The 14,876-nt window shown below is 40.7% G+C and overlaps 1 protein-coding gene across 1 annotated transcript in view; it reads left to right on the forward strand.

Moving 5' to 3' along the window:
• The window catches only part of ADAMTS17 (ADAM metallopeptidase with thrombospondin type 1 motif 17), a 190,859-nt gene that overhangs the window by 40,959 nt on the left and 135,024 nt on the right, over positions 1-14,876 (forward strand). Inside the window, exon 7 of the mRNA XM_014946094.1 lies at positions 5,570-5,613. Coding sequence (XP_014801580.1) covers positions 5,570-5,613 — 44 coding nt within the window. The remainder of the gene's footprint in view (positions 1-5,569; positions 5,614-14,876) is intronic.

The raw sequence follows: 14,876 nt of genomic DNA on the forward strand, positions 1-14,876 counted from the left end.
AGCACAGCTGATACTTTTTTCTAACACCAGCTGGTATAAATGGAAGAAATGGGTGAGGCTTTGGAGCAGCAAATCCATGGTCTTTTAAGTTGATTGCATACTTTAAGATGCAAATGAAGAATGCATTGTTATAGAAGTGATCTCTGAATAATTAAACTGAGCACAAAAATATAGTGTAAGATGGATGCTGTACGTGCTAGAAAAACACCACTTCCTACCTCCTTCCCCAGTTTGAGACAGGAAATGTCTGCACTGCAGTTCAATATTACTCACATCTTTCACCTTTTTTTCTTGGACAACAATGTAAGTAGAAATACATGATTTTGCATTAACTGCCATTCTGATTGTAATAATCTGTTGTGTAAATCGTCACATTGCAAACTACCCATGGGATTTTGGTGAGTGTTCACTAAAATAGCTGGTGAGAAGGGCATGGGGCCAGCAAAGTTTCTAAGAATGCACCTTCACAGACATGTGTGCAGTTCCCCCAAATCCTTCTCTCTCCTCTGTATTCACTGTAGTCCAACCAAGCACTTAAGCAGATATTTAACATTTTAGACAGGGTGAATAGTTCCTTTGAAGTCAATGGGCTGCACATCCTGGTTATAGTTAAGCATGTGCTTCACTGGATCAGGGCCTAAATAAATAACTAACATTTTTGTTAAACTCATCTGGGCATCCAGTTGTCCTGCATGACAAGTGAGGCATACAGAATCTCTTCTGATGTGCTCTAAGCATGGGGCGGAGGGAATGAGCAGAACATTTCGTCTGTGCAGTCTCTCTGCAGCTTATGATATTGAATGCATAATGTCAGGCTAAATGAGTTGGACTCAGGCATCTGAGGAAGAATGGTAAAAAGAATTTGTAGGAAGAATTGTTCAATAGATTTGCAGGGGTTTGCAGTCAGAATAGCTGGTTCAGTACAGGTTTGGTTGGGTTAGAAACTAGATTCAGATTTTATAAGAAACTTCAGGCCAGGGAACATGTTACTGTGCATAAGAGCAGCATTTTTCCTGTTTGATACTCCAGCAGTGGTTGACCCCAAGGTACATGTAGTCTTTTTCCTTCCTACTTGCTGTGTCTTGTCATCCTTAACCCATCCTGCTTCTGCTGCATAGAGGATGCCACATTGTTTAGGAGACTTCTGGCCCAGCAGCCCAATTTCTGTGTCAGGAAAATGAGGTTTTCTACTCTTGGCTTTGGAAGTGTTTGTGTGTGTCCCTGGACCCTCCCCAGACTGTACAGATGGACCAGTGGTAGAGGATATGGGAGCAACAGCATGTCCAGCACAAGCAATTGTGCCAGAAAAAGCAGAAGCTGAATTTTCAGCAGCTGCAGCTGCTTTAGGACTAGAAACAGATTCTTTGGGGTCAACCTCTGAAGAAATCCCTCTGGTTCCAATCTGGCTGTGTTAATTTGAAACACCAATGCTCGCTTGCCTTTTGAAACTTCACCTCTAACTGATGTTCCCCGTATACTCAGTTGTATGCAAAAATAGATTACCTAGGTTAATCCTGTGGGATTTTAATAGTACCCATCCAATTGAGTTCCAGGTAAGAGGCATACTATGTCTGTGAAATATGAGGTACCATTGTCCAGTTCAGTATATCAATGAGACACTGGGAATAATCTGCTGTAGCCCTAAAGGTCTAAGTATAGTGTTGTGGTCTCTATAATCATCAGGTTTTTCTTGTTCAAATTCTGTTCTTGAACTTGCAGAAATTCAGATCTCTGGCATCTATGGATAACGTACTTCAGATTTCAATGGGCAGCTGACCAGAACAACTTCTGTCTGCAGAATCTGTGTCTTAGTGATCTTAGAAGCATGTCTCATTTGAAACACATTCCCTCTCTTGATCTTCTGTCTTTTGCATTCCCTAGGAAATCTTCAGACATTCTGATGTTCTCTCCACCTCCTGGCTGTAGGTGTTTGGGTCACTTATTAGATTATATGCAATCTGACAGCAGGGTGAAGAAGACACAACACTGATAGGAACAGAATTGAGAGCTGTCGTTAAGTAAAGATTTGTTTTCTTCCTGACACACTGGTGTAGTTATTCCATTTGCAGCCTGCTCCTCCCTTCCATATTTCTCCAGCTCTTTGCCTCTATGTTAAATGGGCAAATGAAGCAATTCAATGTGCATCGAGGAAACTGGGCACATAGTGCTATTAAACATATATACGGATGGGGAAAGGGGGTTTTTTTGGCAGATCTTTGACTGTGCCAGTTTCCTCTGGCACAGTTAGCTTTATGACTCTGTGGGGTTAAACTGGTCAAAAGATGTCATTTGAAGGATGCTGGGAGGTGGGCATTAAACAGAATACTTCTTATTCATGTTGTACACTTCAACTACTGTCCTTCTTTCTTACAGGAAGGACTTGAATTGCAGAATTTAGCTTAGCACAGTTAGGTATTTTTTTCCAGTTTGTGTAAGCCAGATGGAAGAGTGGCTGTAGGAGTCCTCCTGACCTCTTCTTTGCTGGCTATTTTCATTGAACAAAACAACTGACTTGTTGTCAATTTTTTTAGAAGAATTGTTTAAGTCTGCTAATGGGAACACTGCACAGTACCACAAGTGATAACGACCAAGAATTTCACAGGTCCCTGGAAGATGATCTGCTAATGGGAACACTCTGCACAGTACCACAAGTGATAATGACCAAGAATTTCACAGGTCCCTGGAAGATGAGAATAAATGTCCTGCTTGATTCAGTCAGTGGCTAAAAGTGAAGGGTAAATTTGCTTCACAGCTACGGCGTGTGGTTTCAGTATATTATCCAAGACTTAGTGTGATAAGGTCAGATCTTGGAGTAAGAGTTTTATTCCAACATAGCTCTATAAAAGCTTCTGCTAACAAAATTCTGTCTATGTGATAAGAGACCTCTGCACCTGCAATGTATATTAGGATATCTTTTTTTATATCCATGAAGTATCATTATAGTATAATTCATGTCAAACTCTCACTTCAAAAATATAGATGCAGTCAAGCTCAAAAATGCTCCAGAGAGAGACCTGTGATTGAAATCTTTTTAAAAGCAGATCAGTTTCAGTGCCATGATGGGGCCATCTTACCTCACAGGTGTGACTGGTCCACAGGTGAGACAGATCTTTCTTAATGGCTTTTCAGCCTTTGGCTCCCTGCTGATTGCCAGGAAAGGACCATGGGAGTTTCAGTATACTGGTTTTGTGATGGGGTGGCTTCGTGGCTTTGGAAGATGACTGAGACCCACCAAACTCATTTGTGACTAAAGGTTTGGATGTGCTTTTCTGTTTGGCCACAGAATTTGGGAGTGAAATGTTTACAATAGGTCTGGATGATTTAAAGCCCAGCATTTTGGTACAAGATCTTTGAATAGAAGGAAGGTGTCTCTTGGACTTGTGTTTATGACAGTTTAAAAGATGGGCTGAGGAGGTTTCATACTTGCAGGCCCACATGGTGTGAATTGGGCAGCTGTGTTCAGTTCTTGCTGACCTGTTTCAAGTCCTTCCCTGACCAGACAGCATCACAGCACTCTCCTTACAGACAAGGATTGTTCTACCTCTGCAGGACAGTGTGCAAGTTGTGCTGGCTCGTTTGCAGGACCCTTTATTTTCTAACATGGTGGTAATTCCTCCAGGGAGCTGCCTGAAAGTGCCAGACACCTTTCAGTGTAGAACACAGAGTGCAAGGAGCAACATTGCTGTGCTTTATTTGCAGAGCTGGCCAGCCCCTGAAGAAAGATGCTTTTCTAGCAATGGCCTCCTGCCATCTGCTAATAGTTCAGCTATCTGTTGTCACAAGAAAAGCATCTGTTTGATTTACCAGTTTATATAACATAATAAGTCCTTAAATAAACCTCCGTCAAGCTGGCTCTGGGAACTCAAGCAGGCGCGCTTGTGCCAGCTCCGTCAGGAGACTGTCATTAGTCTTCTTTGGAAAGGCTGGAATGCCAAGGTGTCGAGACACAGTAAGGCTGCGGTGAAAAATGAAAGCTGGGGCTGATGTGTGTTTGTAGCTTCCGATTTTCTTTTCTTTCTATCTGAATTTTTAACACTTTGTTATGCTTTTTCTGCATTAAAGCATGGTTAGTTTTCAATGCCTGCTTAACAAGAGCTGGTAATAGCTCTTTCTTTCCTTCCAAGCTCTTGACAACTTGATTTGCAACTTATAAAGGAGCTTGGTGTGAAGGGTTTGGGTTCATCAGCCACAGTGCTGGGCCTTAAATTCCTTTTCCTGTAAACCCTAATTTCATATTTTTCTTGAAGAAGGAAGTTTTTTTAATCTTTCTCGAAGCATTTTCTTTTTCTAAATATTATGTTTCTCTAAGTATTTTCTTTTTCTAAGTATTATCTTTCTCGAAGTATTTTTAATCTTCCCCCTGCCAAACTCTTAAACTCAAAATCCCACCAGGGACTCAGGCATTTCAAATGACACACTTCAAATGTACTAATATGATTCTCTCAGTAGCCTCCCCACAGGGTGAGGAAAGCCATAATGATAGAGATTATGGTTCCTCAGCTTCCCTTGGGTTAAGGAACTTTTGTTCCTGCTGAAATGTTTTAGCACATGTGATGTTTTTCTCCAGCTCTTCTTCATAATGGATAGCACTGCAAAGCAGGTCTGGTGAAGATAGTTCCTAAAGTATAGGTCTTAAGTGCTTATTGAAATGTATTCAAACCATTAATTTAGTTATAAAATACTTCTCCTCCCACACTTGTTTTTCTGTCATGAGGAATCTGAGTTACAAAATCTCAACATGAAATGTCAGCACTGAGATGGTGAGCTTCAAGGCCTTTTACTGCGTTTCTGTTTAATACAGCTCCATGGATCCCTGGTTGATTTGTGGGTGCCAGTAGCATACGTAGTATCTCTTCCTGCCTTGATGAGATCTGGGGAGACTGCATGAGATGTGGGGGAGTAACAGAGACTAAATGAAGTCTTTTAAACCTCTGTGTTGGATTCAAATAATAAGGTAGCAAATCTGACTGTAGTAAGTTTAGCTGAAGCCAATTCACCTAGCTGTTGTTACCTGGCAAATCCTGAAATTCTCTTTCTTCCTTTTCAACATCTGTCTTGCTCTGTTTAGTCTTGCTTCTTTCTTGTCTTTTTCTATTTCTGTGGAAGAAGAAAAAAATGGAAGAGCTGAGAATTTGTGGGTAGACATGATCAGCTCTGTGTCTCCAGGCAGTGTGCCCCCCCATATCTCCTCCTCCCACTTTTGACGGTGCTGTGATATCACAGGGTGTCTGCTCCTTTTTGTTACAATTCTTTGGTGAAAAGAAGAGGTTCTGTTTTAATCCAGTTGCTGAAGAAGTCTGACATTGTAGAGTGAGGCAGGACACGTGCTAAATCTTAAGTCTATTAAATTGGACAGTTAAGTATGGAGCTGATTCACATAATTGGTTGTAATCTTGAGGTAGCAATCAATGCTGTTATCTGTGTTGTCATCATGTAGACTGCACAGTAGTTTTAAAAACAACCCAAACCTCAACACCCATGATATGTGAGTCATGCATCTCTGCTTTTTCCTTGCCTGAAGTCGGGAGGCACAGGATATATTTCACTTTTGTTCTGTTTTTCTTTCTAGGACAGATTTCTGCGTACACAAAGACGAGCCTTGTGACACTGTGGGTAAGTCAAAGAAGTAGGGGAGAGTATTTTGACAGCCAGCTCTTCTAAGAGGAGCTTTCTGGGCAATCTTTCATCCTTTGGTTTGCTGTAGTGTTGATTTTGCTATTCTGTATACCTCTGTGATGCAAATAGGGACTAGTTGAGCAGGATATGAACTATAAATAAGCCATTAAATATTAACCCCTTCTAAGCACTTGAAGTCTCTGAGTTCAGGAAGTAATGTCAAGTATTTCTACTTCTTTAGAGCGGATGTAGAATTAGCTATTTGGAGATTAAGAAACTGTTTTTTGCTGTGTCTGTATAATGCTCCTTTCAGTGCTCTCTCACCTAAACCAGGAATTTGCTAACTAATGAATGTGTTTCCAATTGTAAGAACCTGTGTAATACTCCCAGATCAAACTGGCACTCAGACACCAGAGAAGAATACCTTATTGTAGGAAAGCCAAGTTAAATCTTCTCTTCTGCCTCCTACTCCTCCTACTTCCTAACTGCCTTTAATCGTAACCAAACCCTGGCTACACAGGGTCCTTACATCCTACACTTTAAATACTTTGTTTGTTTATTTATTTATTTAAGTTAGGTAGCAGTAACCTTCACTGTATCTGTTCCTTTGATATTTTTTTTTTAATTACCATAGTAGCAGCAGTGTTTGGAAGCATAGCTCAACATCTTCTCTATGATGTTTGCATGATTTTTTTTTTTTTTAAGACTTGCCTCAAAGTCAAGTGGCCCCTTATCCTACATTCTATGTAAGCTTGGAATGGATCCTGATTTTCAGCTGATCTTACACTCCAGTGCTTAGAGAGATGCTCACAGACTAGGATTCACTATGATGATGACAGTGGGTGATGAAGAGCATGGGGGAAAGTACCCTGTGGGAGCTCTGAGACTACCTACAGAAGTCTCACCTCAGAATGCAGGCCTTTCCCTCTCTGTTTTGTGGACTGATCAAGTGAAAGGACTGGAAAAAAAAAAGCTGAAAAATACATACATTTTGTTTTAAGCATGAGCAGGACTGGCCTCTACGTCCAAGTTTTCTTTCCAGTGGGAATCCCTCAAAATGTGTTTATTCTGTGTCCAATGGAAAACACGCTTCCACTGAGGGAGGTTTTTATGTGTACCTGCATCTGGAGATGACTGTAGTAAGATACAATAAAGGAGTAGGGGGAAAAAAATAAAGCAAAGCTGATGGAAGACACATGCTGTCTAAGGTCAGAGCTCTTTCCATTTTTAAAGACAGTATTGTTGAAGATCTCTATTCAGGGAATGATATTACCATAGACAGCATGACTAAGGAAATATTTTTATGACTTCTTTTCTGTTCCTATAATACCCAAATACTTTCTTGCACTGCGACTTGCTGCAGGCTGTGGCTTCAGTGGAGAAAGTGGATTTTGTTACTCTTTCTAGCATAGTTTTTCCAAGATATTTAGAAGGTTCCTGGGACAAAACCAGTCTGGCCTCTTTGCTCTCCTGAATTCCTCTTCCTTCCTTCTCCCCTGACAGTTTCATTATATGGCAGCAAAGCACTAGCATCTTCACTTATGCGTTTTCTGTGCTCCACTGTTTCTGTTATCCGAAGATAACAGAACTGCCAGAGGCAGTGTGCCATGTCTCTAAGTACAGATAATATCCTCCATCATATGATACCATCTTTTCTTAAATACTGTTGAAATAAGCAAATATTTTGATAACATCAATTTTCAAGCACTACTGCCTATACCCAAATTGTTGAGTTACTGCAGTCGTCTCAGATCATCTACAAATGTAGGCCCTTATCTCTGTGGTGTATATACTGGGAACATATTTTGAACATTTTATTCAAAACTGTAAAATGAGGAACTATTCCTTCAGGGCTGCAAGGAAGTCCACCCAAGTTACACCACACAGTGATATCTCATCTGTCCCTGCCTTGAAAAATACCTTTTATGCTTAATAACTGGAGATAGAGCCTGAAGAAGATAACCAGTTCCTCTGGTCATCAGCTTGCTAAGGACATGTTGCAATATCAAAAATGGAGAATGCTGGATTTTGATGGATTCCTATCCATTAAACAGATATTTCATGTTTCTGAGTCCTTATGTGTGTCCTAAACCCACAGGACAGTATCTGATAATTATGGACAATGTGTCTGATCCCTGAATATATCAGATATTTGTGATTTACATAGAGTTCATTTTCTCTGCCTTCATGGGTATAGCACTATATTAACTTCATTTCCCTTTCTCTGCCAAAGGTATTGTATTGGTGATATGTGATTTTTCTTTACTGATGAAAGTTAATCCATATGTAATCCATTCATATTACAGATGTTAGACCAGAAGGGAATTTGGCCTGGTGTCATTTGCATATGTGTCACAGCAGAGAAAGAATGATTTAAGGAATATACTTCTGTGGCATGGTTTGATAAAGTGGTTAGTGTTAGCAGTACTAAATTTTAACTGTGTGAAGGATTCTTCAGTTTTCCTCCTTGGTCAGACTAGGGAAAAATAGGTGTCAATCGCAGAGCAATAGGTTTTAACAGCCACCATTCCATGTCCTCTGTGTGTGTGTGTATATATATATAAATACACACATATATATATGGGTTATAAAAATAGCAATGTAGTATGACTCTTAGTTGGACTTAATATAATTGCAACAATTGAAGTAGGCTGATGTCTATTGGTATACTCTACTGGCTTATGAAGAATCGAGTAATTGATGTTTCAGAGTCTCTATTGTTGCCAAGTTCCTATTCCTCACTCCAGCTCCCACAGGTAGTCCCTCCAAATCATCAATACTGCCTGCAAAAGCAAGAATCTAGCCCAAAAAGTGACACCGCCTTTGGTCCTGACAGTGATGCTAAGGTTATAGCGCTCCCCAAAACTCTCTCTAACAGCAACTTGCTTTCATTTCTTGCTTTATACTTTGCTTTTATATATGTAAAACACAGTCTCAGCAGATGCATATATGTTTTTATACCTGCTTATGGATGAAGTTGGCCATTGCAGTGTGGTACTACACTGCCATCCTGTAAAGGAAGAAATATCTTTGTGGTGCGCAGGCACTCTCCTAAACTAGGAGACTGAGGCTACTGCTCTATAAAAGGCAGAGAATCTGGACTCTAGACTCCTGATTTCTATTCCCAGCTCTGGCATTGACTCATTGTGTGACATTTGGCAAGTCACACTCTGAATGCTTCTGTCTACCTCTGTGAAATGAGGATTTTGAGTGCAAAGCTATGGGAGATTGCACGGCTTAAGAAGTTCTCATATAAAGCAGTGTGATGTCCTTGAGTATATGATGCAATACAAGTCCAGAATCTGATGTTGCTTAGTCATGTTTAAGAGACTATAAAGAATCCATTAGATTAAGTGTACTGAAATAAGTGCTGTAGTTAATGGGTTTTTTAGTGACAGTGCCTTGATTTTCTTTACATTGTTAGAAATATGAAAGTAAAATTTTCCCTGGTGGAAGTATTGAGGCCCAGCTGTTGTTCGGAAGTGGGATTATGAAGTTTATATGGCTTATAAGAGGTGTTCATTTGTGCTCAAAAAGATCCATATTGAAAAACCTGTCTGGAATCTTTGCCTGCCATGCAGACACAGAAAGAAAACAGCAGCAGGAGGTTTGTATTTGTGTTCTGGCAGGGGCCCCTCACTGAAACCAGTTGCTCTGGGGACTTGGTTCAAATTTTCTTGGCCTAGCTGCCAAGGTAGTGTGGAAGGTTACATAATGGCTGAAACAAGCTCAAAAATGGTGAAAATATGTAGGTATGTCTTTGTGGGGTGATACCCCACTGGCTGCGTCAAGAAATAGAACCTCATTTGTTTAAGAAATAGTTTGTTAATACTCATTGCCCCACTCGGTTGTGTAAGTTAGCCCTTAGAAGGAAGGAATTCAAGAGGAGGTGGACAGAAGGCAAAAAATTTGCCTGTGTGTGCAATACATTTGCAACAATTGTGTTTCAACAGCAGTTGAGTTGTGGGACCACCGATGTGCCCTGCGATTTGAGCAGGGAAGCTTCGCTTTGTGTGACACAGGCTCGTCACACGGCAGTCAAAAAAAGTTTGCAGTCTGCTGCTGCTTCAGACTCATCTCTCGTGATGTGACTCTAACCAGATCTGCCGTTTCCTGCAGAAAAATCTTTGTTCCAATTGAGCTGCCTCTAAGCCAGCCAAATTGAGAGTTTAATGTCTAGCTATTAATATCAGGCTGCAGCTTGGAGCCTTGCACGTTGTCAGAATCCAACCTTTCTGTGACATAAGCAGATTGAGAATGCCCCTTTCGTTCAATGTTTCCACTGCTAGTGCCAAATAAGCAGCTTTACGGTTAGTTAGGAATGATCCTGCATATTTCAAAGCAAAGCTTGGCCTCGATTCCTCAGTGTACATGTTACCCCAGATCCAAGCTGAAGCTTCCCTTTATTCAGCTAATAATAAAAGTGGGGGCACTGTGGAATTGGGAAATGGAAAATGAGAATGTGTGTTAAATATCCTTAAATTGCCCTGGTTAAAAAATGTCTTTACCTCTGCTGCAGTCACATGTGCTTTTCTGTGGCTTGATGTCGGGGAAAAGAAAGCAGAGTATAGTGTATATGCTGCAGATGGGCAGGTTTAGCTGAAGGAATAGCTGCCTGGAGAAAACCGAGCATCAGAGCCGAGGTGACTGAGAAACATAGTTTTCCAGACTGTTTCCACAAGTGAATAAATGTTTTGTGAAAAACATTCCCATCTCCTGGCTGGCTTTAATTAAAGGGCTCAAAGATAACTTGTTGAGAGTCCTGAAGATTATAAGCCCTTCCATAATTTCTGTCCTTTTTCTTGAGTCTTCCAAACACTGATATGTGAATAGGGAAATTGGGTTTGGGTTTTACTGCTGCACTGCTGGGTGACTCCACAGATGACATCCTTCTGCTGTCCCTGTGTGTTCATACCTTAGTCCCTTCCTTCTTTCAAAGGTGAAAAGTGCTATCATAGAGAGCTGTGTATTATTGTGCTATTAGCCAACGTCCCTCCTGCTTTCTTATTATGAGTTTATCATAGCAAAGCATTTCAAATTATGTCCAGATATTGCAAATGAGACATTGGTCTATGTCTCAAAGTAGATTTGATCCCTTTGTAGCTACACCCTGCATTCTTATTATGAGTTTATCATAGCAAAGCATTTCAAATTATGTCCAGATATTGCAAATGAGACATTGGTCTATGTCTCAAAGTAGATTTGATCCTTTTTTATTCCATGTAAAACACCTGAATAAAGGGCAGCACATTTTTACCTTTGCCTTGGCTGTTTGCTTGTGCAGTCGGGTGGCCTCCTGTCCACAGCAAGGAACAGTTCTGGTTGGTCCTGCCTGTACTGGGTACTGTTCATTTAATTCTTCTTCCCTATGTAATACTGATTCCAGTCCCCTAACAGTGTCACAACAGAGAATTAATCCCCAAGGAAAGGGAAAAGACTAGCTGGTTTGCTGTGAGTGGAAAAGAAAAGGAATTCTCACATTAAAAACATTTTCCATAGTGGTTCGTGTTGAATGTTTCTGTATATTCCAGGGCGGGTTTTTATTTGATGCCAGAATAAATAGAAATACCTGCTGCTTAAAACAATTCATTAGAGAAGCAGTGCCTGGCTTTAGCAAAAGCTTTGCTGGGACTGTCCTTCGGACCAAAATCAAATACACTTTAATGCATTAAAGTGAACTTACTGTAGGTTAAAATGTCCCTTAAAGAAATACTGTCAAGTTGATTTGCTGTTTGTGAAAGAAAGGGACCTCACAGCGTTGCAATTTTTTATGTCACTTGTGGCTGCGTAGGGCAACGGCGAGTCAGGCTGCTGGCTTTATGAAACCACATGGAGCCATGGTACAGTGCAGTGGAAGACTTTTTCCCTTGCCTTTTGGTTGCTAGGGAATAAATGCTCGGCTGCACAACCCAGACAGTGCAGAACTGTGCTATTGGGCATATTCATCACTACCACCTCTCAGGCCCCACCCTACCCACAACGGCCTTCCAATTTCTTTTCACCAGCTAGCAATCTCTCCTCTTCCAAATTCCCACTAAAAATTTGTGTGCCAAGTGAGTGTAATATAAGATTGCATAAATTTTAATAGAAGCCCTGGGATGAGCACAGCGACTCAAGTAATCAGGAATTCCTGCTGCCGTAACCCTTGCTCTTCCTCACTTCAGTGTCCTGCGTGTGCTTTTCCTTCTTTCTTGTTTCAGTGACATGGCTTCAGCCAGGCTGCTTCATGTGTGCACAGCTGTTTGCAGGCTCACAGCTAAAGACCAGAGGAAAATCCTGCTTACACTGGACTCAGTGAGAGTTTTGTTAGTGATTTCAGTGGGGTCAGGATTCTTGTCCTGTTCTTATATGTTGTCTGAGACACGCAAACCCCCCTTTGGGCCTCTGTCAAAAAAACTGGCTGAGGTTTCTTCTAGAGAGACTACTTGGTTTGGGCTACCTGAGACATCTTTGTGCCTGAGGATGGTGCCTTGTACTTTCTGAAAATCAGTTGACGTGTCTATTAAGCTATCTGAGCTTTCAAAATCTCTGAAATATTTAAAAATCTTACAAAAAACCAATAGGTTGTGAGAGCCAGAAAATGAAACCCAGTAGAAACCACAGCGAAGCTGACCAGTTTGCTTTTGGAAAGAAAAGTGCAATGGAAAATACAAACAAAGGCCTTATTTACACATATATCCTCTCCATCCAGTAAAAATAAAAAGGTGGGCTTGCCAGTTCTAACGGACTGCATATTTATTGTTAAACACATCAACTTTAGCATTGACTTCTATGAAAACTTACAATGTGTGTAAAGTAGTTGTTTGAGTGAAGTGCTGATGTTATTTTATGGAGACTTATTTTCTCTTTTTATTGTTACAGAAAGTAGAGCATTTGAATTTCATTTGCCTTTGGGTTTGTTATGCAGCTCAGTAGTCTTGTTTAGGTTTGTCTTTATTCATTCAATATACGAAGGGTAGTGGTGGATTCTTGGTCTCCTTAGATGAAAAATTACCATCTTTCTGGAAGAGATGCAGTAACCAAACACAAGATACTGTCCTTAGTTCAGAGCTTTTATGGTCCTGTTGCAGGGTCTTTTTGTAGAAAAGAGGTGATTTATCAGTCTGTTCTGTTCTTAAAATTTGTTAATTTGTGAGTGCCATCAACTGAATTTCTAGTTATGTCAACTTTTTTCTTCATCTTCTCTCTGTTGTTTCATGTCTTGGGGGCAAGAATTAACTTGTGTAATTAAAATAAATGAAAGGGTTTACTGGAGGAGAGGTTAGTGACAGCTTTTCTGTATGTTTGTCATTGTTCCTTCTTCCATGTGTCTCCAGTCCCTGGCTCTGAAGTGTCACAGACCCTCGGTTGCTCTCATGATTAACCCCCTTCCCTTGCCTTTTAGCCAAGGGTCTATTTCTCTTTGGTGGTAGTTCAGAGCTCTTAGAAGCTCTTGCTCAATTTTGCTCCTTCATCTTCTTTGTTCAGCTGGGCCTGGACACCAGGAGACTGCTCTCCCCGGAGAGGCCTGGATGGTCTGTCTTCCATCACTCTAACCGCATGGCTTGCCCACTGAGGTCATGGAATTTCCCTACGTTTACTACACTTTGTTCTTCGTAAACCTCCAGCAGTTCCTTATTAGTTCTTCTCCATACATCATTCTCCTTTTGTAGCCCCAAAATGTGTTTCAAGCACTTTTATTTTCCAATTATTTATCTGTCTGTCTGTCTGCTTAGTAAGCACCCATCCCACAAGATAAAACAATAGGCCTCACAGTGGTGTTGGATGTTTGAAGCTCGCTTGTTCTCAGCGACTTGGAACTAAACACTGTCAGCGGGGAGGAATAACACACTTCCTGCTCTGTACCTGGCCTTTCGTTTCCTCCACCATCAAACTGCTATTGGTAATTAATGATCATAGATATTTAAGCTGGCTTGCTGAAATACATACATAGTCTTTGTCAACTATAAGACAGCATGTCCAAAATCATCTCATCAGCTTACCACCCTGCTTTTGTTTGTTAGAGTATTTTTGCTGGTCTTAAATCTTGCTTTTCTGGTTGCTCACTTAGACCCTCCAGGTGGGCTTTATGCCAGAGCTTTTCTCTTCCTTATTGTGACTTGCCCCAAAGGTGGTGCAGGATGTTTAAGCTCATCTTAGCTCGAAAACTTTACTTTCTCCCATGGTTTTATTAATGGTTCATGGTAATGTCTTTTGATAAATACAAGAGAGCAACTCTCTAAAATGCTGTGAAAAGGAACCATAGCATTTCTTTACCAGGGAACCTATTTCTGAGTAAAGATCCTTCAAGCCATCACATCTCATTGTTGTACAAGGTGGGTGCTGATTACTATTTGAATGAAAGATATCTTTGGAAAACTCACTGGCTACAAGAACTGTGCTATGGTACTTTCCCATCAGGCACCTAGGACTCCAAATCCTAACCTAATGTCAGCTTGGTGTGTAACTAAGCTCCTTTCTGTTGCCTTTATTAAAAGGAGCATGTCATGAGGGAAAATATTTGCTGGGACTTTGTTGATATTTATTCTGATACTCTGACTTTATTCTTTCATTTCAGCTCCATGTCATAACTCACTTTATGCACTAAATCACTGTGCAGTTTGACTGGTACGGGTGCAAACATGTACTGCATTCCACTCCACGGCCATTTATGTCTGTGTGAAATTATAGAGACATGTACACAAAGCACCTGGGAATTTCAGTCTCCCAGCTCAAAGGGCAGATACCTGCATAAGATGTTCCCTTCCCCATCTTTTTACCCCTCACCCCCTTCCTAGGTCTGGGGCTTTGACATGCAATCATTGTGGGGAAAACATGATAGTGTCCCTCAGAAGAAATACAGTAGATTTTCCTGCTAGCTTGCAGTACAAAACAATCAGAAACATATCTTTTTAATATTTCTTTTTCTTTTCTGTGACAGGCAGTTCATATGCTTTTTGTTCACCTGAATATACTATGCTAGAACTTCTGAATTGTTTTGTCTCCTAGACAGTTTTCTGCCTTGATTATTTTCTAAATTGGGGATGACTTATGGGACATTGCCTAAGAACCAAGGCTTTGCTTATGGCTAAGTACCATTTAATCACGATTTAAAGTAATCTCTGCTGTTTATCTCTGAAAGTGGTCATTGTATTTGCAAACAGACAAGCTGAAGGCAGAAGCCTAATTGATGTCCAGCGAGGCACACACTGCCAAACAACTGTCAAGAAAAGCTCTGGAACTGCTCCTTGCTACTGTGTGTGTGAAGCTGAGAAGCCTTT

Source organism: Calidris pugnax, unplaced genomic scaffold, assembly GCF_001431845.1.
Source record: "Calidris pugnax isolate Ruff unplaced genomic scaffold, ASM143184v1 scaffold134, whole genome shotgun sequence".
NCBI classification, from domain to species: Eukaryota; Metazoa; Chordata; class Aves; order Charadriiformes; family Scolopacidae; genus Calidris; species Calidris pugnax.